General features: G+C 36.9%; 1 protein-coding gene across 2 annotated transcripts in view; it reads left to right on the top strand.

Moving 5' to 3' along the window:
* The window catches only part of DAW1 (Transducin/WD40 repeat-like superfamily protein), a 308,544-nt gene that overhangs the window by 89,674 nt on the left and 195,745 nt on the right, over window positions 1-23,125 (top strand). The window contains exon 4 of one of the 2 annotated variants that reach the window (XM_089830229.1): window positions 4,800-4,853. The exons of the other annotated variant lie outside the window; for it this stretch is intronic. Within the exon in view, the coding sequence (XP_089686355.1) occupies window positions 4,800-4,853 (54 nt within the window). The remainder of the gene's footprint in view (window positions 1-4,799; window positions 4,854-23,125) is intronic. 2 annotated transcript variants of the gene reach the window in all.

Raw genomic sequence — 23,125 nt, 5'->3', positions numbered from 1 at the left:
CTTGTTCCCTTCCACTAGAGTCAAGCTCGGTTGAATTGGGTGTTGCAGTTGAGCATTGTAGTCCGCTCGACATGATGGTGATCTCTAGTACCGATGGTGTGGAGACTTGTGATATTGTACCAGAGATCATGTTTGATGCTACTACTCCTTTGGAGGTGTCTTCGGAGGTAGTGGCGAGTTCGGGCGTGGTTAGTGATCAGTCGCAATTAGTTTCATCGGGATTGCAGTCTGAGCCACTGACTGAGGTTGGCGCATTTTATTGGCCTTACACTGTGAAGTATGCTCATCAGTTTACCTTTGATGACCATGTTGATGAGATGATGATATGTAGATGTACTTTGGTTTCTAGTGTTGGTCATCAGTTTTGGAATGGTTTGACTCCACCGGTAGAGAGTTGTGAGGCATATGACGTGGTGTTGGGTTTGGCGAGTGACAGCTGGATGGTTCATGATCAGGAGATTGGGGGTGATACTGCTGTTGTTGATGATTCAGCCGTAGTTCTTGTTTTCACTCCCTTGGCTATGCCATCTTCTCACTTAGCTAATGACCAGTCACAGTTGGTTGCATTATGTTTGCAGGATGAGTTGGTTGGTTCTTTTTACTGGCATTATATTTCAGAGTATATTCATCGGATTGCTTTTGATTCATGTATTCAGGAGTTGTTGGCAAATAGATTTGGTTTGAGTGATTGCTATCTATTGTGTGATGCCTATTGGCCGTCAACGGGGCATGGGAGTTATGGTGATGCCAGCATGGCTGGTGATCTGCAGAGACATGTTGACTCCAGTTGGTGTACAGTGTGTGGATTCTCTGCACTTGGTGCAGTTTCATTTCGGGGTGTTCACCATTATTGCAGAGATGGATTGTGCGCTCTATGTAGGCCAGTGGGATGTGTTGATGACATTTGCTATGTTGATAGTTTCAGTTGTCCTCTCTACTTGGGTTTTGATATTTTCAGAGTTAATGTTTCATGGGTTCCTAACTGTGGCAGTTATGGAGTTAGAGTTCAATTGAGCAGTGGTTCACGATTCATTCATGGATTCCTCTTGGTTATTTTGCAAAGGATATTGCAGGAGCTTGCGTTGGTTGACTGCAGTACAATTCATGACTTCATTTGGGATCCAGGTGGATTGACTGGGTTGTTGTTCAGCCATTGCTTGGGGACAAGCAATTTCAGGAAGGGCGGATTGTAATGTCCCCATTTTTGGCTGACCTCGTGTAGCGTGCCGGATTTGCCTATCCTCGACTCTCGTAGGCAAATGGTGTGGAGAGAGAGTCAATTCTGCGGATCAGATAGTCATATCTTGCTCTTGAAGAAGTGTTAAGAGGTTATATTTTATCATTATGTGATATTGGGGGCCACATGTTATAATTTTAATTTGAGTTGCACTTTTTATTTTATAAAATTACTTTATTATAAAAAAGTGCATTATAATGAGAAATTATAAAGGATGTTTCTAGAAGTTCTAGCAACTTCTTAGAAAAGTGAATAAATAGAGGGCTGGGCCTCTCATTTGGACATGCTTGGATTGGAGAACTCTTCTACTTCTTCATTGTGAAGACATTGTGGACTTTGGATCTGCAAATTATTCGATCTTTGGGAACGAATCACTCCCTTGGATTGGCGACTTTGAGGGTGTGAAATATCACCTGAATTGTTGCATAATTGGAGTTCGTATTCAGCCATCTCATTGGAGCTTATTGAGAATTCGTTGTTAGGGTTTGTTTTTGGTTGGAATAAGGATTTCAGATTTGCCCTATCATTGGAGAAGCATTTGACAAGAGTTTGAAGACAGAATAAGTGCATTTTCAGAATTGGCAAAGCAGGGTTCGGAACCACATAATTGCTCATATCTCCTCAACCCCTTGGAGTTATTTTTTATGGTTTTACAGGGTTACTACCTAACCCTAGGTGCCCATTTTCCTTGCATTTGGGGGTCCCAAAACCCTAATATTATTTTATTTCAGCAGCCGTACAGGTACGGCCTGGTACGGCCCTGCTAGTTTGGGTAGCAGCAGCAAATTAAGGATAGTTTGGGGGTGCGGTTGGAGGTCTTCATCAACGATCTGCAACAAAACGTGGTGTTCTTCTATAGTTCTTCAAACCAGGTTCTTGCATTCTGAAATATATGTCAATTTTGGGTAAATTTGCTGTCATACAGTCATTGTAATAATCAGACCAGAATTGGTAATAAAATAATTTCAGAATTTATGGCATTGTAATTGAAATATAGTTCAATGGTTTTATATATATTGTAATTCTGTGATTATATTTTGAAAGTATCAAATCTGAAATTACCATATTCTGAATATTGTTACTGTTACACGCCAAGTGTTTGACAAAATTCCTAAGTTCAGTTTGAGGGTTTCTGTGGCCTTTATAGAGAGGGTCATTACATACGGCTAGAGATACCATACTGTCGTACGAACAACTAGGAAGCATAAAACAAAAGTATATGCACTGTACGGATGTACAGACTTGGGGAGTGCAAGGAGAGAGAGTCAACGTATAGCTAGTTTAGTAGACCGTACGGCCTTGGAAGGAGAAATTAGTAGGCTATATAAGATCTACCGTACGATTAGTTGAGGTGATCATACGGCCTAGGGAAAGTACGACAGACAGAGAGTAGAAGATATAGAAAAGCGCCGTACAGTTAAGAGGAGGCATACAAGAGGTAGAGACATCACCGTATGACCTTTTGATATAAGGGGATAGGAAGATTTGTATGGCTAAGCTGAAGGAGGCAACACATCCGTACAGGGTGACAAAACTCAAGGGGAAGTGCACCGTATGGAGTACGACCCTACAACAAATAGCAAAGTGGATACCGTACAGACACAAGGGACACAAAAGAAGGGTGATAGGAGGTTCTAAAAAAAAAATGACAAATCAAAACAGTTCACAATGAATAACTTATGATACCGAAAGGAAGAGAAAGACATAAAAAGGTAGTAAAACATAAGCGGTTGGCAGAAAGAGTATGGGGTCAGAAGAAAATCAGAAAAATGGTGTGTTCCATTGACTTTTGTGTGGGTTTGAGGGTGTTTCCCCCTAGACCCCCAGTTAGTTCAGTTATCAGTCTTGGGAGCTGTGACTAGTTGATGAGACCCGGAGTTATTGCAAGCATAGAGTGTCTATGTGCCAGAGGTGGAGAGAGCACTAGAGCAAGCCTTTCGAGAGGGATGCTATGCTTTGAGGCACTCGGAGTAAGTGTTGGACGTGAGGCTGTCTTGGTGGATGCATAGAGAGCTTAGGAGGAGCTGATCATCTAGTTGAAGGCAATAGAGCGACACTTGGGTTAGTGTACCCAGGTGTTGGAAGCAAAGAAGGCGGCACGGGTGGCTATAAAGGTCAGCTTGGCTAAGGAGACAGTATTGTGTTAGCAGAGGCTACAGATGCAATATGTTTTGGAGACCAGTTTGGTGCAGGCACGAGACGAATGTGAAAGTGGTGTGACAGAAAAAGATCTATCTTTTTATAGTTAGTCACAGATAATGTATTCTATTTTGTTAATCTGTCTCGGATATTTTGTAATTGTTGTCCAGAGACGACTTGAAAACTGCGCACTGCCTTCAACTACAAACATTTGTGATGATTTACAATGCCCAATGAATCTCCTTATAAAGTGTTCTAAGAAATATCCAAAAGATTATAATAGGTCAACTATACTTTTGGTTAATTAAGTGACTTCATATTATTTTATTATTTTTCACTCTATTTTATAATTATATTAATTAATTAAAGTCATCCTTATCATACATAATTAATTTTAGGACAACTTAATTAATTCATACATTAAGTCACTTTAAAATATTTCGGGGACATTACAGGCATGAGTAAGTTATGAACACAAAACTCATTAATTCCTTTGATGACATTGCTCTCTTTATTCATCTTATGGGTGTTCCATTAGACCATCTTGACATCTCTTTTGAATTTGATGTCTCTCAGCTTCTAGTTATTCAATTTTATATGGGCCATCAAGTCCATTCAATAGCATGCCAAATATTGTAATCTAACTAGCATTTTCTTGATAGACTCGTTTGAGGCGAGACTGTCTTACCCTAGTATGGTGTGAAAACCAAGAAAAAGATCCATTCAAGATAAGGAACACTTCAAAACTTTTGAATTTGATGTCTCTCAGCTTCTAGTTATTCAATTTTATATGGCCCATCAAGTCCATTCAACAATATGCCAGATATTGTAATCTAACTAGCATTTTCTTGATAGACTCGTTTGAGGCAAGACTGTCTTACCCTAGTACAGTGTGAAAACCAAGAAAAAGATCCATTCAAGATAAGAAACACTTCAAAACTTCTATTTAGAATATAATGATATAAGGGTGTACTTGGCATCCTTTTCAGACATGCGTTTTATAAGACTTTAGTAGCGTGGTTATGTAGTACAATTTTTTAAAATATTGTAGTAAGTACAAAATTATTAAAGAGTTTAAAGGGAATACTTTCCTCTGTCTCCTAGAAAATAAAATTTCTCGAGGAGATGATTATTATAAACACAATTCAATTTGTTTCATTAGTAATGTTGATATATTACAAATAACTGTATCCCTGAATGATAAATTGAATCCTCTAGTACTGTTTGACTTTAGTGTTCAACTATTTTATTATGAATTTTACTTACATGCTTCCATTACTATATTCATGTTGACCTCCAACGTTTCAAGTTCTCTTTCTGAATATTTTTACGTTTCTAAATTGATTTGAGTGTTGCTTTTTTTCTTGTGGTTGTGCTTAATTGGAGATTTTACTTTAAGAGAATTTATTTTTCTTTTTTGCAGTTTTTTGAGAACCAAGGTGTCTTACTAAATGTAACATCAGACAATGCAATTGAGGTAAGTCTTCTTCTTACTATATAACAAGAAAGAGTTAAGGCAACGAGATCAATTTTGGATTCATTCCTTATCATATATATATCCACCATTGTGTTGCCTTCTCATACCGAAAAGATAAAAATAAGACCTTTTCATAAAGTAATCAGTAGATATTGGATTTTTTCAAAAGTGGAGTACCAAAGTGACACACTTTGTACGCATAATAATGAATTATAGTGCTGGGTTGTTTGTCTAAACCTAAGATATATTTTATAGCTAAGAAATCAAAAGATGTGCAACCTTTGTCAAGGAAAAATGTTAATGAGATCTTTTTTTTCACCATAACTTTTTTGCGTGGGTTTTTTTTATTGGTTAGTTGTTGGATCAGGGTCCTCTCTTGATATAAAAAAAAAATGCAATTAAATAACATAGCCTTAGATCAATGAGTGGGAAGCACAATAAAAATGGACGGACTTGGAAAAAAAGGATAGGCACAAAGAATCTGAAAGAAAGCTAGGATAACAGAGAATAGACTTTGGGTAATGAGAACAGAAAAGAACTAGAAATTATACAAAACTGATAACCCCAGGGCCCAAATAAACTAGAGAAGGCCATCGATTCCATTTGGCTAAGCCCTTTCTCTTGCTCCTAAGAAGGACCTCTGTGGTCCATTGAGCTCCATCATCAACAATATCCCTACCTTCAATCATTAAATATGCTGCTTCAGCCTTCCATCTTTTTTCCTTCCTAGAGTGCTAGTATTTGATTTTTGGATGCAACTTGTGGTTTGAACTTTGGACAATGGAGCATTTCCTGTGTCTCAATATTCTCCATGAAAGGAAAAACACCCTCTTGTCTAAACAATTACCCTTCCACTTAGCAAGTCTCTATAGTGCTTGTGGCTTCTATTGAAATTGCAGATTTGGGCCTTGTCTCCATTAGATATTCCATGAACTCGCCTTGATTATGCTAGATGAATTCAACATTACAGGATGAGGTGCAGACTTCAAAATTCCATCCACAACACAAAATCTTTTGTATTTGCATGAAGATTCCACCAAATCAAAATCCCAAATAACAAAGGATGCCACTAGATCAACCATGTTTTGGATGAGACTTGAATCTTGCATGACTAGATGCAGATTATATAATCTGATCCAGATAGGAAAAGAAGTAATTTTCGCAGCTGTAGGATAAAAAGGGGGACCAAGGGATTAAGAAAAGGCTTGAATAACCATAGAACCAAGGGTCTTTCTGCTTCACAAAGTTGCAATTATCTTCTGATTTAAGGAAAAGAAGAAAGAAAACATAATCCAAAACTTCTGTAACAAAAAGGCCAAGTTGCTTGAAGTTGAGTTTGTGCATACCACAAATGTATCAAAAGGCAGGTATTTCCTCAAGAAATTGACTATAAGGGAACAACTCCTAGTGTTGGATGAAGCTGCCTGAACATAGGAATTAAAGATGAGGAAATCAATGGGTTCATCCGCAAAAGCCACTACATTCACCCAAGGAGAATGTGATTTTTTTGACTGCGGGTAGGAAATAAAATTTGAATTGGAATAATGTACTTATGTGATATCTTCAGACAAAAGTTGTGAGGTCATTTTGGGAGAGTTAGTGTTCACCAATTTTATATATTTCTTGTGGAAAACACTATATTCTTACTACGGGCTTTCCTTATTCTTGGAAGATGTGAAGTAAAGAAAAGTCAAGTTGGGAGAAGACATTGTTGGTACAGGCTCTTTGATGCTGGGAGATCAAAAGCCTAAAAGGTTTTCTATCCTTTTGCTAAGCATTTGCTGCTAGCCCAAGATGGTCAAAACCTAAGCCAAAAGTCGTAAACTTTCTCTACATCTTTGTGAAAACACTATATTCTCATTACAGGCTTTCCTTATTCTTGGAAGATGTGAAGTATAGAAAAGTCAAGTGGGGAGAAGACATTGTTGGTACAGGCTCTTTGATGCTGGGAGAGCAAAAGCCTAAGAGGTTTTCTATCCTTTTGCTAAGCATTTGCTGCTAGCCCAAGATGGTCAAAACCTAAGCCAAAAGTCGTAAACTTTCTCTACGTCTTTGTGCACTTTATGAATTAAACTGATATGGACTGTGCCTTTGTTTTCCACTCTCCCCATCCTCCATGTCATTTGCATGTCACTGTTTTCCATTCTTCCCATTGTCATTTTCTGTCTTCTGATCCTCACATTCCACCACTGTGTTATATCTATATTAATGATGCATAGTTGCAATCTTATCTCATTGATTCAACTAAATTAGGTAGAGTATAATACAAAGTGCTAAGGGAAACATGTATCCATATTGACTAATCATTCGAAAGACAGTATAGATGTAATTAATGAGTATATCCTTCAACAAAAAATAAAAGTTTGATGGCTTATTTTTGCTGCCTATCAATCAAAATGAAACTAGTTTTTTTTCCCTATTAAAATAGTTGAGACAACATCCAGAAAATGTTCAAGAAATTCAGAAGACTGAAATGAAAACACTAACCAACCCCCATTGATATTAACAGTTACAAAATTGGGGGAGGTGACCTGATTATGTATATGGGCTTAGTACTATCTACTGGCTGCTATATCTAACATGAGTATCATTACAATATATCTTGTCAATTCAAAAATATATAAAGCTTCTTGATCAGACTGATTGTTTTAAAATCCATGGTTCCAACCCCCTTGCTGGTAAGTCGGTGCTGAGGAGCTTGCTGTAGTATCATTATGAGCCAATTTGCCTGAACTGTACCAGCCATCCAGATTACCAGTCAAAGATTGCACGGGATCCCCTGTAGTGTCCACTATATCCATATGGCAGTCTTCCATGAGCTTGTTGAGATCATCAATCTCATTCTGAGTGAGAAAACATTGGTATGTGTCAATGTATTGTGCTGCTTTCACTTCATCTTTATGAAGAAGCAATGAATCCTCATACATGAGCTTCATCAACCTCCTTTTTGAAATATCCAAGCATATAGAAACCTGTGATATTATACAGAAATGGATGATTTTAAGGTTAAAATCAGTAGGTCCTCTTCTATCCCTTTGAAAGATCTCTTTATTCCTGTCTTTCCAAAGAAGCCATAAGAATTCAGCAGTTGGCACAAACCAAAATTTGTTCAGATTTAAATAAAAAAAATCAAGATAATCAGCTAAGACTTCACTCTAGGACAGACCAAGCTTCTTGTTCACACAATAGGGAGACCAAAGAAAATAGACCAGACTTTTTTTGCATAAATATAATAAAAAAATAGATGCTCAAAATTCTCAGGTTTATTACACAAACCACAATGCTAGGTTCAACATTGATAGAAGGCAGAACATGACCTACTGCAAGCTTTTTAATCAATAATAACCATCTAAATAAATCTTCTCGGGTTCACAAGGGCCTTTACAAAAATACTCAAAAAAGAATTGGCAATTTCAAAAGGGACAGTCTAACCGCTAGCAGAGACACGTGTGAGAACAAAGTGATCATTCTTGAGCAAGCTATAGATCTTCTTAGGAGAGGCATCTTAAAGAAGAGTGCCATCAGTCCATTTTGTAAATCTGCCATATGCATCATGTCCATGATCTTACCCATCCTCTCAGTGTTAATCACTTTGGATAATAGAGTATATGTTTTCTTTTAAGAAGTGGGGATGCCATATTTAATACAAATATCATCCACGACCCTACCTTATTATTGACCAAAAGATCACTAATGACAGAGATACCTTTTTGATTGTCCCCACCAGATTGACCTATTGACAACAGCATAGGTTGGAGGGCCACTACCAACACCCCTGATGGAGATAAATTCCCTCACTTGGGACCATGCATTCCAAAAGGAACTGAATACTTTAGACCCGAAGAATTCCAATTTAAAGTCCCCCATTATGATGTCCCAGAGTAGGATGTCTTTCCATTGTTTACCTTTTCTAATTACAGATCTTTTAATATTGTTCCTCATGAGGACCTTCCAAGGTTCGTTACTCCAAAGAGCTTTGTAGATCCATTTAGAATCAAGAGCTATCCCATGTGCTGTAATATCTTTCCCATGTGCTGTAATATCTTTTAAGCCTAGACCACAAAGTCTCCTAGGTAAACAACACCACTCCCACTTTACACAATGCCTTCTCTTCGAGCCTATCCCATTTGACCACAAAAAATCTCTTAGAATCTTTTCAAGCATATTAGTTTGATATTTAACAAACAACCACGTGGAAGCAAAATAGAGATGATGAGAGGTAAGCACTTTCTGTACAACCTGAACTCTCCCAACAAGAGAAAGGGAATGAGTTTGCCATTTTATATGCTTCTTGTTAATCTTACTAAAAATCCATTCCCACATGTCAGCAATAGATAGCTCTATAGCAAAAGGGATACCAAGATATGTCACAATTGTTTTCTGGCCAGCCCAATTCCACCCCAAATTGGTTAGCCACATGGGGGGCATATCTGACCAATCAAGAACTGAAGACTTATTAGGGGTAATTTTAGCTCCAGAAGCTATGCAAAAAAAGTTGAATTTGTCAAGGACCTTAGTAAAATTAGATTAAGAAATCTCCAGAAACAAATCAGTTGTTCTAATACAGAACCTTCCCCTTTAGCTTGTAGCTTTAGTTCAGTCTCATTGAGCTTAACTTGTAGTTCATTTTCAACATTATTTATTTTATCTGTAAGCTTTTTTCCAGCAATTTGATAAACTTTCCTCCAAGCATCAACTAAATAATCTTGTTTTTCACCTGGTCTCCTAGACTGAACACACATCTTGAACAGGTATTTCACCATTCTATTTGCATCCTTAGTATCAGAGTCCTTTAAGAGAGGAGTTCAATTTAAAGACTTTTCTTTTGGATTGTCTGTTATTATCAATACCATCATGGTCAAAATAAATCAATTGCAGATAGGAGAATGATCAGATAGAGGAAAGGCATACTTCTACTAGAAAGTTCCCTCCCCTAGAATGAAAAGAGAAGAATGAAGAATCTCCATAAAGCCTGTCTAATTTGCAGAAAACTCTGTTCTTACTCCCTTGGTTATTACACCATGTATACCATATATCCTGCAAATATTTTCTTTTTTTTTCAGGAGGGTCAAGACGTTTATAACACCTTTTGAACTTAAGCCAGAAGTATTTCTCATTACCTTTCCAGGAGTGTTTTATCGCTCCCTGCTTATCTGCTCCATATTCCACTATGTTAAAGTCTCCAACAAAGATCTAGATGCTTTAGGAAGTCGCAAGGAACACCGCTCCCAAAGCTTGGCTCTCTTTCTATAATCATTGGAGCATAGATGTTGCAAATCCCAACCAAAACATCCTTATATTTGAGGATCACCCACAGGGCTCTTTGACACAGGGAGCATCCATGTTCCAAAATATTATCAGCCCAATTAGGGCCTATAAGGATGGAAATACCACCTTTCCCCCACTCATGATTAGAGTGAAAGCCTATGGTTTTGTCCCAAAGGAATCTGAGCATAGAAGAGGCTTGAAATCCAGCCACTCTTATTTCTTGCAAACAGAAAATAATTTTTTCTTTCACCTTCTGACAAAATACTTCCTAGATGTCATGTCAAGCCCTCTCACATTCCAAATGTGAACGTGCAGCATCATAGATATGGTTTATTTGGAGGAGCAGGTGATTTTAATACAGTCTATCAAAACAATTGGGGATATCATTCTTATTTCTATCATTATTTGAGAGGGAATTTCTCTCATAAGCTTTCCTTTTTTTTCCCTACTACTATTGTAAATTTCTCTCAAGAGTCCATGTTCATGTCCTTTTGAGTCTCAAATAAGCGAATGTTAATCTCGTTTGGGGCCACAATAACACTTTTGATCTTATTAGCTCTCTCAGAGACTGACTTAATAACCAGTTGCTGAACATTCAATCTAGTGTGAACAATGCTTTTGTTAGTGATTTTGATCTGTTTGTTTGTCATTAGCAAGGTTCGGGGGACAAGGCTCAAAATAATTAGGGCTTCTTTGATCAGCAAGTTTCACCAAAAAATCTCTATCATACAAAGGATTAGAGAGAGTGATAAACTTACACTTATAAATAGTTTCTCTTTCAGCAGAATCCCACACTGGCACTGACTGTACCGAACTAGAAACTTCCTTAGCCACATTAATAGGTTTTCTATTCAAGCAATCAGGGCACCCTCCTGGGGTATAAATTTTTGGATGCCATCCTTGGCCAGTTCTACATTCACTTTAACCTTCTCATATTGAGCTTTAATCATCTAGCAATCTTTTTCAACATGTCTATTATGCTTACAAGTAAAGCATGCTTACCTAATAACGCAATCCCCTAGACGAAAATTTCTCCTTCCAAATGAAGGGAGATGAATATTGGAAGATTGATTTCAGGTAACAAGGAAATGAGGACCCTTGCATTTAAATGTGGTAAATTTACTCTAGATTCCTCGATTCGTAACACAAAACCAAGTGGGCTCAAAATGTGAGCTATAAAGGGCCAAAATTCTGCTTGGAAATTTTTAATATCAACCCAATTTGGAGTAGATCTTTCAACAACTTTGTCAAAAATCCCATTTGGCGTTCATGCAAAAGCATTGAATAAAGATTGACCGACATTCTAGAAACCCTTTTTAAGGACTCTTTCTTGCATGCTATGGCATTTCAAAAATATAACAGACAAGCCTTTTTGAATCATATGACAGAATCTAAAATGAATTCCAAATTTCTTCCCTCAAATAGAATGTATCCATTCATCAAAAAATCTACAAGAAGGCAAAGATTTATGATCAAGGCAAACGAAAAAAATTGCAGTGTTTTTCAAACGGTTTTGCTATGCCCTTACTACTTTAATCATGTCTTCATTGGGAGATAGGGAAAGAGTTTTCAAACCTATAGAAGAAGCCCTATCATCACTTCCTCCAGGTTCGACATCTCCATTTCCTTGTCTATCTCCATCGGCTGTGGATCCTCTCATTCCTCTTGGGTTACGTGCAAACAATCTCCTTTCAAAATTTTCATTGAAACTAGCTCTAGCCAAACATACCAGTAAAGAATCTTTAGCAACCACTACTTTATAGAAGGGTTTCTTGCTAATAATTTATGGGCTTGTCTTGCCAGCATTACCAGATGCTCCACGAACCCGATCAACCTTATCATTATTCGACACTTCTTTCTCACGCTGTATATTATCATTAATTGACACTTCATTCGCACACTGTATATTGTTAGAATCATCTTGATTACTCTCCATCAACCTTGGCTCACACACGTGAGCTAGATTAAGGGGAAGGCTGCCCTAAACAAAATGGCACAGATGACTACCACAAAGATATAAAACAAAGTAGTCTGGGGAAAAAATATTAAACCATAAACAAGAAGAGAACGACACACATGCAGACCCTCACAATGACATGCAAAGGCCACCAAGGATCACTAAGAAAATCTACGTGCGCTCTGAGGAAGGTGAGTTGATAGACCTCATCAGAACCATACCAAGTTGCAGACTGATCAATTCCTTTTTCTCTTATTCTTTATTCGAAACTAGTTTTTTCAAAATATAAATTTCTGTCAAATAAAAGAAGAATGTATAGTACTGATACTTCTAACCATACTAAAGGATAATGTTGTAAGGCTGTCTAAAAGCTGCTCACTGATAATGAAACAAGTTGATTAATTTTATCATTGATCTTTTATTCAATTTCTTTCCATAAGATCCTTGGACCCTTTAATTTCTCCCTTGGTTGTTTGCCAATAGTTCATTTGATATTGACTGATAGTCTTCCTAATACTATTATATCCTTCATTTTTCACAATGGCTTACCAAAATCTTATCATAAGAAAGTTGTAGAATTAATTCTTTATCTCCTCTACAGGAAAATGAGATCTTTAAAGGGAAAAAAGGATACAAAAATTGATGAAATTCAGAAGTAGATAGAGTGTACTTCTAGTTTGCAAAAGATGACAAATGGATAAGGGAGGATACCATATAATTTTTAACATTTAAATAAATGAATATGTGATGAGAACTGTCTTAAAGGAATGCCAAGATTGTACAGTTGGCATTATCTTATTCAGTGGGGCATAAATAGGAGATGCACATTAACCTCTCAAGTAGTGTAGCATTGTAGAAAAGAAAAGATGTACTATGGATGGCTAGACATTAACAAATTGGCTTTTCTTGAAACATACAATAAAATAACTTAAGCTCTAAGAACATATGTAAGTGGGATAATGTCATATGCAGCCCTGTTTTGGCCTTTTCTTTGTTTGTTGTGTGCTTTTGCAATGTTTTTGAAATGCCAAATAAATTGCAAGTAATAAAGTACTTTGCACCAAATAAACGAGTTAGAAAAGTAATGAAGGAATGTAAGAGGTCTCCAGAATTTATTTCTGATTTGATTTTACAAAATTTCTCATATGTAAGAACAACCTAAATCATAAGATGATATAACAATCAAAATTCAACACACCCATTTGCTAACAGATAACAGAAAGGTCTGCAATAGCAATAACCAAGATATAACTCACTCAGAAATGCTAACTTTCCACCATGAACTCCTCTAAATATGACAGCTTGAAGAAACAATGTCCAAAATACTTACAAACTGCTGTTTATTGCACCAAGAGCTCAATTGACCAGGTCCAAGGAGTCTAACGTGGAGCCAAGACAAGGTACAAGAAGTCCTTGATGGTATGGTGTAAAAACCCCTAGCCGGTTATAGTTCAACAATTAAGCCTTAACACATCAATTTCCTTAACTAATCAGAAGTTGACATTTTGTCAAACAGTTGGCAAGAAAATTTTATCACAATTGAAAATACTGAAATTTACAGATAATAATACTGAATTTTGGCAAAATAGACAATATTGAATCTCTTTCCATTTTTTTAAAAACAATTGCCACTGATATGCTAGGTTCTGATATATGAACCAACTTGCAATTTATTGCTGCAACATAACTAATTTTTAGATTAAGAGGAACCTGGAAAGGTGTACAATTCTGTGAGCATGGCGATGCTATAAGCTGCCCTACAGTATCTCCACACCTTAAATGCACTTCAGCTCCAACTGGAAATTGGAATTGGTACTAAACTTCAATACTCCAGGCTGATAATGTTATACAGGATCAAATCTTCAAACACCCAGCCCAACAGATGAAGCGCGGGCACTATAATATTAGTAACAAGCTGGAAATAAACATTTGCAGGACTTGCTATATGTATCTGGCTCTACAGTTCTAATTGCACTATAGTGTGAAACATTGCCCAGAATTTGCAGACACGAATCCCCCAAATATGCGCCCAGAATTGCAGGCTGAGTAATGATCAGAATCCTCAATGCTATACATCCAAACACTGGTGAAATGACACCCAGCTTTGCACTAATGAAATACTCAATGATACATCAATTACTCTCCAATTAGAAGCCAATCTGTAATCCCTTATTGTAGATGAATTTTTCCCTTAGAACAGAGATGGTAAAACACCAAACTTCAGATGATTGAAACGTTGTATATAGATCAACTATACACCAAAATTCTAGGGAGAATCCACACCCAGCTTTAGGTATTATTAGGTGCACAAACATAATTTCTAGATCACCAAATTTTCCAGCTACAACCTTCTTCTCAGTCACAGTAAAGAAGATACAAAGAAACCCTCAAAAATTAATTAAATCATTATACTTCAGCAGTGATTGAAGACAATTCTCATAAACTAATTCACAATACCTCAGCTGTGAATTAAAAACCACTTCTCAGCATCAAAACCCTTATACCTCAGTGAGGGCATCAAAATTCAGAACTCCGGAAAAGCCACAAAGGCAACAAAGGAAAATATATTTTCAAGCATGCTTTTCTCAATGAAATGAGCTCATATTTATAATGCCTTTGTTGACAAAAGTTTCCAAAACAACTCAACTTCTGAAATTGTGAAAGTTTCTCAAAAGAACTCGACTCTTGAAACTTTCCAACTTAGCTCTTTTGGCAACATTCCAATGATAACTCAACCTTCAACTCAAGTGAAATTATAAAGTTAAATTATAACTTTATAAATAGCCATTTAATTATTTAATAATAATTTGGCCATTAAAAATATAATAACTCCCAAAATACTCATCATTTAAATATGCCATCTGAAATAGGAGTCATATCTATTATTTCTCCATGTGACCAAATACACATTCCAAAAATAGAAAAGGTCCATCTCGATCAACACCAACTTACCACAAATAGTAAGTACACAAAACTAAGTCTAAACGAAGTCATATCTGAGCCAAACAAAGACCAACTTATAGCTTACTGAAATGTGGAGAAGATAAAACCCTCCCAAACCAAGCCACTGCCACAAAATACCCTCTATCCACAATAATTATCCTACAAGGATCACAATAATAGGTTAATCCCTGAAACTCTGATGTCGACAAAATTGGGGATATTACAGTTCTCCCTTCCCCAGATTTGTTGTCCTCAAGCAACACAATGAATTCCAACCTCCACCTGGATCCCAAACAAAGAAGAATGTGACATCCCTGTCGACATTGAGCCAACTACAAACCAACATCATCAGAACCAACCACGTCTTGCAGCATAGTACCCAAAACTTGTACTGATGATGTAGAAGTCAAAATGTCACCAAAAGGCAACTCCATAGATCTATTCATTTTCTTCTTCCTTGTTTCCACCTACATAATAAATATTGGACTAGAATCCTGATCATCACCAATAATCACTGAAAAAGATGTAGCTATAGGTGAACAATATGCACTCATGCCAACTGTATCAACAATAGGTGTAGCCACATCAAAATATGTGGATGTAGGAACATCACCAACTGCCGCAACAGAAAACTGAACCAAATCAGTAGATGGTGAAAACTCATAATCATCAACATGTGCACTATCAATAGAACAGACATCATTAACCGCATGCATATCGCTAAACTCCTCCATAGATGGCTTAATTGGTGCAAAAGTAGCTATCGATAGGACTGTATTATCGCATGCTTCTACTCCCACTATTGCTACATCACCATCAAATGCATGATCCTGGGAACTCGTCATCATTTGACTCAATCTGACATGAATTCTCATCACAATCCACATCCATTGTGGCCAACTTGTGCAGTGTCTCATAAGAAATGTCCTGCACATCTGTAGCCGCAACTGTATCATCACCTTTTGCCCTTCAAAAAAGTGATATCATGCTCTACTCAAATCTCGGATTTGAAATCAGTCTGGTCATCTATTTGTGATTTTGATTCAATTCATTTACTAGCACATCCAACTGTTTTACAATGTCGTGTATCTCAAATTCTCCATCCCTAGGCAAAAAAGTACATCCTTTGCGAGTATAATATCTACTTGGAATGAATCTCTTGTCACCATCCATGTCACTATACAAATCACAAAATTAATTTGACAATCTCAGAAGTAAGCACCGACCAAAATAATAATCGAGCCCAATTCCTGCTGGCTAGCAGGAAACCGCTTTGATACCACTGTAAAAACCCCTAGCCAGTTATAGTTCAACAATTAAGCCTTAACACATCAATTTCCTTAACTAATCAGAAGTTTGACATTTTGTCAAACAGTTGGCAAGCAAATTTTATCACAATTGAAAATACTGAAATTTACAGATAATAATACTAAATTTTGACTGAATAGACAATATCAAATCTTTTTAAAAAAAAAACAATTGCACTCATATGCTAAGTTCTAATATATGAACCGACTTGCAATTTATTGTTGCAACAGAACTAATTTTTAGGTTAAGAGGAACTTGGAAAGGTGTACAATTCTGTGAGCATGGCGATGCTACAAGCTGCCCGACAGTATCTTTGCACTTTAAATGCACTTCATGGAAATCGGAATTGGCACTAAACTTCAATGCTGCAGGCTGATAATGTTATACAGGATCAAATCTTCAAACACCCAGCCCAGCAGATGAAGCGTGGGCACTATAATATTAGTCACGAGCTGGAAATAAACATTTGCAGGACTTGCTATATGTATCTGGCTCTACAGTTGTAATCGAAGCCGCTATATTGTGAAACGCTGCCCAGAATTTGCAGACACGAATCCCCCAAATATGTGCCTAGAATTGCAGGTTGAATAATGATCAGAATCCTCAATGCTATACACCCAAATACTGGTGAAATGACGCCCAGATTTGCACTAATGAAATGCTCAATGATGCAGCGATTACTCTCCAATTAGAAGCCAATCTGTAAGCCCTTATTGTAGATGAATTTTTCCCTTAGAACAGAGATGGTAAAACACCAAACTTTAGATGATTGAAACGTTGTATACAAATCAACTATACACCCAAATTCTAGGGAGAATCCACACCCAGCTTTAGGTATTATTAGGCGTACAAGCAGAATTATAGACCACCAAATTTACCAGCTACAACCTTCTTCTCAGTCACAGTAGAGAAGATACAAAGGAACCCTCAAAAATTAATTAAATCACTATACTTCAACAGTGATTGAAGACAGTTCTCAGAAAATAATTCACAACACCTCAGCTGTGAATTAAAAACCACTTCTCAGCATCAAAGCCCTTATACCTCAGCAAGGGCATCAAAATTCAAAACTCTGGATAAGCCACAAAGGCAACAAAGGAAAATATATTTTCAAGCGTGCTTTTCTCAATGAAATGAGCTCATATTTATAATGCCTTTGTTGACAAAAGTTTTCAAAACAACTCAACTTTTGAAATTGTGAAAGTTTCCCAAAAGAACTCAACTTTTGAAACTTTTCAACTTAACTCTTTTGGCAACTTTCCAGTGATAACTCAACCTTCACCTTAAGTGAAATTATAAAGTTAAATTATAATTTTATAAATAGCCATTTAATTATTTAATAATAATTTGGCCACTAAAAATATAATAACTCCCAAAATACTCATCATTTAAATATGCCATCTGAAATAGGAGTCATAACTATTATTTCTCCATGTGACCAGATGCACTTTTCAAAAATAGAAAGGGTCCATCTCGATCAACACCAACTTACCACAAATAGTAAGTACACAAAACTAAGCCCAAACGAAGTCCAATTTGAGCCAAACGAAGTCCAACCTATAGCTTACTGAAATCTGGAGAAGATAAGACCCTCCCAATCCAAGCCATTGCCACAAAAGACCCTCTATCCACAATAATTAGCCTACGAGGATCACAATAATAGGCTAATCCCTGAAACTCTGATGCCGACAAAATTGGGGACATTACATATGGCCAGCTATAAATGTATGAATCAGCTCTAGAAGATGTACAACCAAGTTGCAAAACTTGTGCGGCAGAAATAACTCCCAAAGACTGTTCCTTCATGACAAAGTGTGCAATACAAACCCTCTCAATTTCAGAAATCTGGATCACAATAAGCCCAGCTGTATCTCGTGAGTCCTGTAATGTCCCTTTCTAGACCCTCTAATGATTTTTTCTATTATCAGCCTGGTAATTGTTTGGAATGACAGGGGTCAGCAAAAAGCATACTTTTTCTATCTAGTAATCATCCTTCTTGAATCTATGAATAAATTATATACTATTTATCATAGCATGGAGTTGCTAAGGATTGTTGTATTGATGAATAAATGATTTAATTCTGACTTAGAATGAAATGATCTGAGTTCTGATCTGCAGAATTACTACACAATGAAAGGTTTGTAGATTTTTCTAATCATGCAGAGATAAAGGACCCAATCCTAGTAATGATCTGATTTCTGTTTCTGATTCACTTTCTTAATGTATATGCAAATGATCTACGATTGATCAGTTTGACTGCTTATCAAATGTATGCCTTTTAAAATGGTAATGTCTCTCAATAATGGCCGATTTGCACCTATTGCTGTTTCTGAGTTAAGGCTTACTAGTTCTCTATGAATATGCAATGTAATATTCCTTGCTTGGTTTGAGATATTGAGACCATTATTTGAATCCCTCTTCCTTGCAATTAATGAGACTATTATGGGTCTTCCTCAATATATGTGCATTCAATATTCACCAATGGATATAAATGATTCTAATTTGATAATTCTGGATGACTGATATTGAATGCCTTCTTATACTTTGCAAGTGGAATGAATGCTACAAAGATATGACTCATGTCTATTCATCAATGTCTCCTTTCTTTATACTAATCACATCTTTCATAACAATGATTAGACTTCACTAATCACTGCCTTCACACTTAATCAATATCTGATCTTATATACTAATTGCACTCCTCCACATGTAATTGTTTTAGTTATTTTATGACTCCCGACTAGTCTTCTTATGGGTCACTGCTATTAATTATCTGCATAACTCTTGTTTGTCATCGACGGTTAATTCACAATTACTATTTATTGAAATCCTACTTTATAAGGATATCAATTTGTCCTTAAGATATCCTTATCATTGATGACCAATCCTTCGTCTTTAGAACAATTAATAATATAAGTTTCTATATCCTTTCATCTTTAATTGATATTGTCATCCATCAAATAAACAATAGTAATGTTCCTTACATTATCATCCAGTCAATGCATGGTAATTTTATTTATTATTTTTTTGTTTAGTCCTCCTCTATATCGATATTGATATAGACTAAGTTACTCCTTCTTTTGCCATGGTGCTGATGTTTATCCTTATTAGTTCATGTCAAACTGCTATTTTTCTGTCACTGCCCACTTTACCTATGTCTCTCTGTGTTATCGCTCAGCCTATCCTTCTATATTTTATTCTTTGTTTGTATCTTTTGTTTTATTTTCACATTTTCAACTTCTAACATTTAATCACTTTCTATCCTTTATTTTATTCAAAATCTTTGTTGCTTCCTATATTTAGGATGCCTTTATTTATCTACTCTGCTGACTGGGAATGTAATTTGTAAGGTGGATGCTGACAATTTTGGGCTCTTTGTTTCTCTTTATATTGTGTTGACTGTAATCACTGTTTGGTATAAATGTCTGAGTGTCTCTCCCTTATCCCCCAAGTCGATGCTTTCACCAATTATCCTCCTTACGGTAGTTTGTGCTTGATTTTGGTAAGTCATTTTCTTGATGGCAATAAGTGTTTTTTATTCCCCTGGCCAATATATGTCTTTGACCCACGGTGTGCTATGATGGCTCTGGCCTCTGTGCAAGTTTTTAATCTATGCATTCTAGTCTTATTTGATGTTTCCTTTGCCTCTGAGATCTTCTTCAGATCTCTGCGATTTCCTTCTCATCTGTGATCTCCCTCTCATATGATCTGTCCTAGGTGTATTTGTCTGCTGACTGGAAATTGTTTTCCAGTTCTGAATATATGATCTCACCGCATATATGAGCCATCTTGTATAATTACTGCAAGAATTTAATTGCCCACTTATATATTGACTTTGTTGTTTTAATTGAAATGGACTCTTCATCTGTCTACCTATCACATTATTGTCTTCTCTTGATTCTATCTCTCCCTCCCATTTGTATCTTCCTTTATTTTCCTTACATACTCGGTCTGTATTATTATCTCAAGAGACAAACCGATGGGTGTAATTATTAATATTAGTTTTATAATTATGTAACTATAGTATAATTGTAATTAAGATTGATCAATATATATAATTTCTTAAGATTGATTAAGATTGATAAATTATATTATATTATCTTGTATTATTGATCAAAATGTTATATTGTAATTTATTATTAAATTGATTCATTTATTTTTATTATATTTATTATATAATACTATGGGAGGAAAATAGGGAACATGACATGCAATCTGATTTTTATCAGTTTGAATATAAAGAATGGATTGAACAATTATTCAATGCCGAATTTTCTGAATGTGAATTTTTTTTTATATCTTACACTTGGGTTGAGAAGCCATAAAGAATAATTGCCTCCCTTCACTATGGATTCTAATTGCACCCTTCGGTTATTGGTCATACATTTATATTTTTAATTAGTTTCTTCATTAAGCATTGCACTCTTTCCTCATGGATATTGGCCAGTAACATTCTTATGACTATCCAAAGATAAACTAAAAAATATTATAGACTCACCTCAATGTTGTGCCTTCCCAAAAAATAGATAGTTATTCATAAACAATATTATTTGTTCATAAACAGGACTTGAAAAGAAGTGTTTGATTAGTTTTATCTATGTCACATGCCATTCAAAGATAGGGATGGGGGTACAAGAAGGGACTTGTGTGTGAGTTGAATTTTTCAAAATAGCTTAAGATTTATAAATAGAGAGAGTGAAAGTGTAATGTCCCCGTCATAAAATAAATGTACTCATTTAATCTTTGTAATGGGCCGATTGATTTATTTTATCTCGGACCCATTTTTATTTAGTTTTTGTAGTTTGTGTCGCCGTCGGCTAACTTTGTACACCCTCGGAAAGTTTTCTCTAATGGGTATTTAAATGCGGCTTGTAGAAAGTTGTAGGATGGTTTTTAGATTATATCTCTTTGTACTGCTGATTCCTGCTGGAGTTCGGCATTGTTCGCCATTTCGGAAGTGAAAGACCTTCCCTATTTGGCTTGCACGGTTTCGGTGGAAATCAACCCTCGCCCTATTCCGTTGGCGTTCATCGCTTTTGTATTTGGCAAGTTGTGAATTTCATTGCATATTTGTTCCTATTGATGAATTCGTGAATTTTGTGTATGCAAATTGTGTATGTTACTCTTTGTTGGTATTACTGTAGGCATTATAGTCTGACCATACGGCTTCTAACTCCTTCATTCCAATTCATTACCTCACCGTACGGCTCATTGGCATCCCTCCAGAATAGTGTACGATATTCATACTTCCATCTTACCCATCGTCCGACATTGGGGACATCATCACTCCACGTACAGGAAATCACATACATCCAAACCTAGCTTCCGTACGGACTTTGGTATTGCCACTGTATGACTTGTATTAGACACCGTACGACCTATTCTATATCACCATATGATTACCCTTTCTCTCCCGTATGGCAACCCTCCTCCCATTACCTTATACACCATACAACGTCTAGTCTACTCCTTCCTTCCATCGTATGCTGAACACCTATCTCCATCGTACAGTTGCCATTTGCCACAACACTTCCAGTTTGGGTTCCATACGGCCACCATAGGCCACTCTGAAACTTCGTACGGGTCTCACCCTAGGGCACATTCGCAGAGGTTTCAGTGTGAAATCTAATACACCATAGCAAAGGAACATTACAGTGGTATCGGAACTCTCCGATCTTGCTAGCCTGTGGATGGTGAATGAGCGTTTATAGTTAGAAGAGGACACATTCCGTTGATCGAATGGCTAACAAATGGGAACCAACCGGCGCCGAACTTGTGGCACTTCTGAGGGAACTTGCTCAGAATCAGGAACAGATCACGGATATGCAACAACTCATGGAGGAAACCCTCAAGAAGTTGGCAGAGAATAAAATATTTGGTGAACAAAATGGGCATAGCGCGGACTCAATATCGGGTAAACCACACCCTCAGCCAGCATGCTCTCGACCTTCTATGCTGACTTTCCCACCACGAATGGAAACACATCACGGGGAGAGACTACCAACTTTCGAAGAGATAAGAGAGGACAAGAGAAATGCGAACCTTGAAGAGGATATTTCCTATAAAGATTACGTAGATCTGAGGATGAGATACTCGGGAGGTGAAAATAGAGGAGGATATTTTAATGATGATCTCAAGAGAAAATTGAGTAAGGTGAACTTGTCTCCATTTGATGGTTCGGGCTCCATTTTAGCACAAGCGTGAGTGATGAAAGCCGACACCTACTTCCAGCTAAATCCTATGCCTCAAGAAGAAGTGATCAAATTTGCCGCATTGCACTTGGAGGGCGTTGCACACTAATGGTGGCACCATGGCACGATCACACTAGGGCATGATCAAATTAAGACCTATGCAGAGTTTACGGAGAGATTAATAGAACGATTTGATGGAAAAGACCCCGAGATCAATTTCAAAGATCTGGCACAACTGAGGCAAACTGGATTAGTAGAACAGTTCATTGCAGAATTTCAGAGACTTTTCGTGTTGGTCACAGACATCTCCGAGAGAAGGCGGGTTGTGCTCCTCATGGACGGGTTGGTAGAACCACTGAAGGGTTGGGTGAAGGGATTCAATCCATCAACCCTGTCGGAAGCAATCAGTAAGACACGAAGCATGACATCATCGTCGACATCATCCTCATCCTCCTGGAGTCACTCACATCCGAAACCGCCGACATTTCTGAGAGATAAACATCCACCCAAGAAGCCATCATTGGATGAAGCATCCTGACAAGAACTCCGAAGGAAGAAGTTGTGTTTCAATTGCAAGAGGCCTTGGGAGCTTGGCCACCAATGCC

The sequence above is a fragment of the Cupressus sempervirens genome, chromosome 5 (assembly GCF_028749045.1).
Source record: "Cupressus sempervirens isolate cs-2001-9-10 chromosome 5, ASM2874904v1, whole genome shotgun sequence".
Taxonomy (NCBI): Eukaryota; Viridiplantae; Streptophyta; class Pinopsida; order Cupressales; family Cupressaceae; genus Cupressus; species Cupressus sempervirens.
This window is presented reverse-complemented; position numbering and strand designations above follow the sequence as displayed.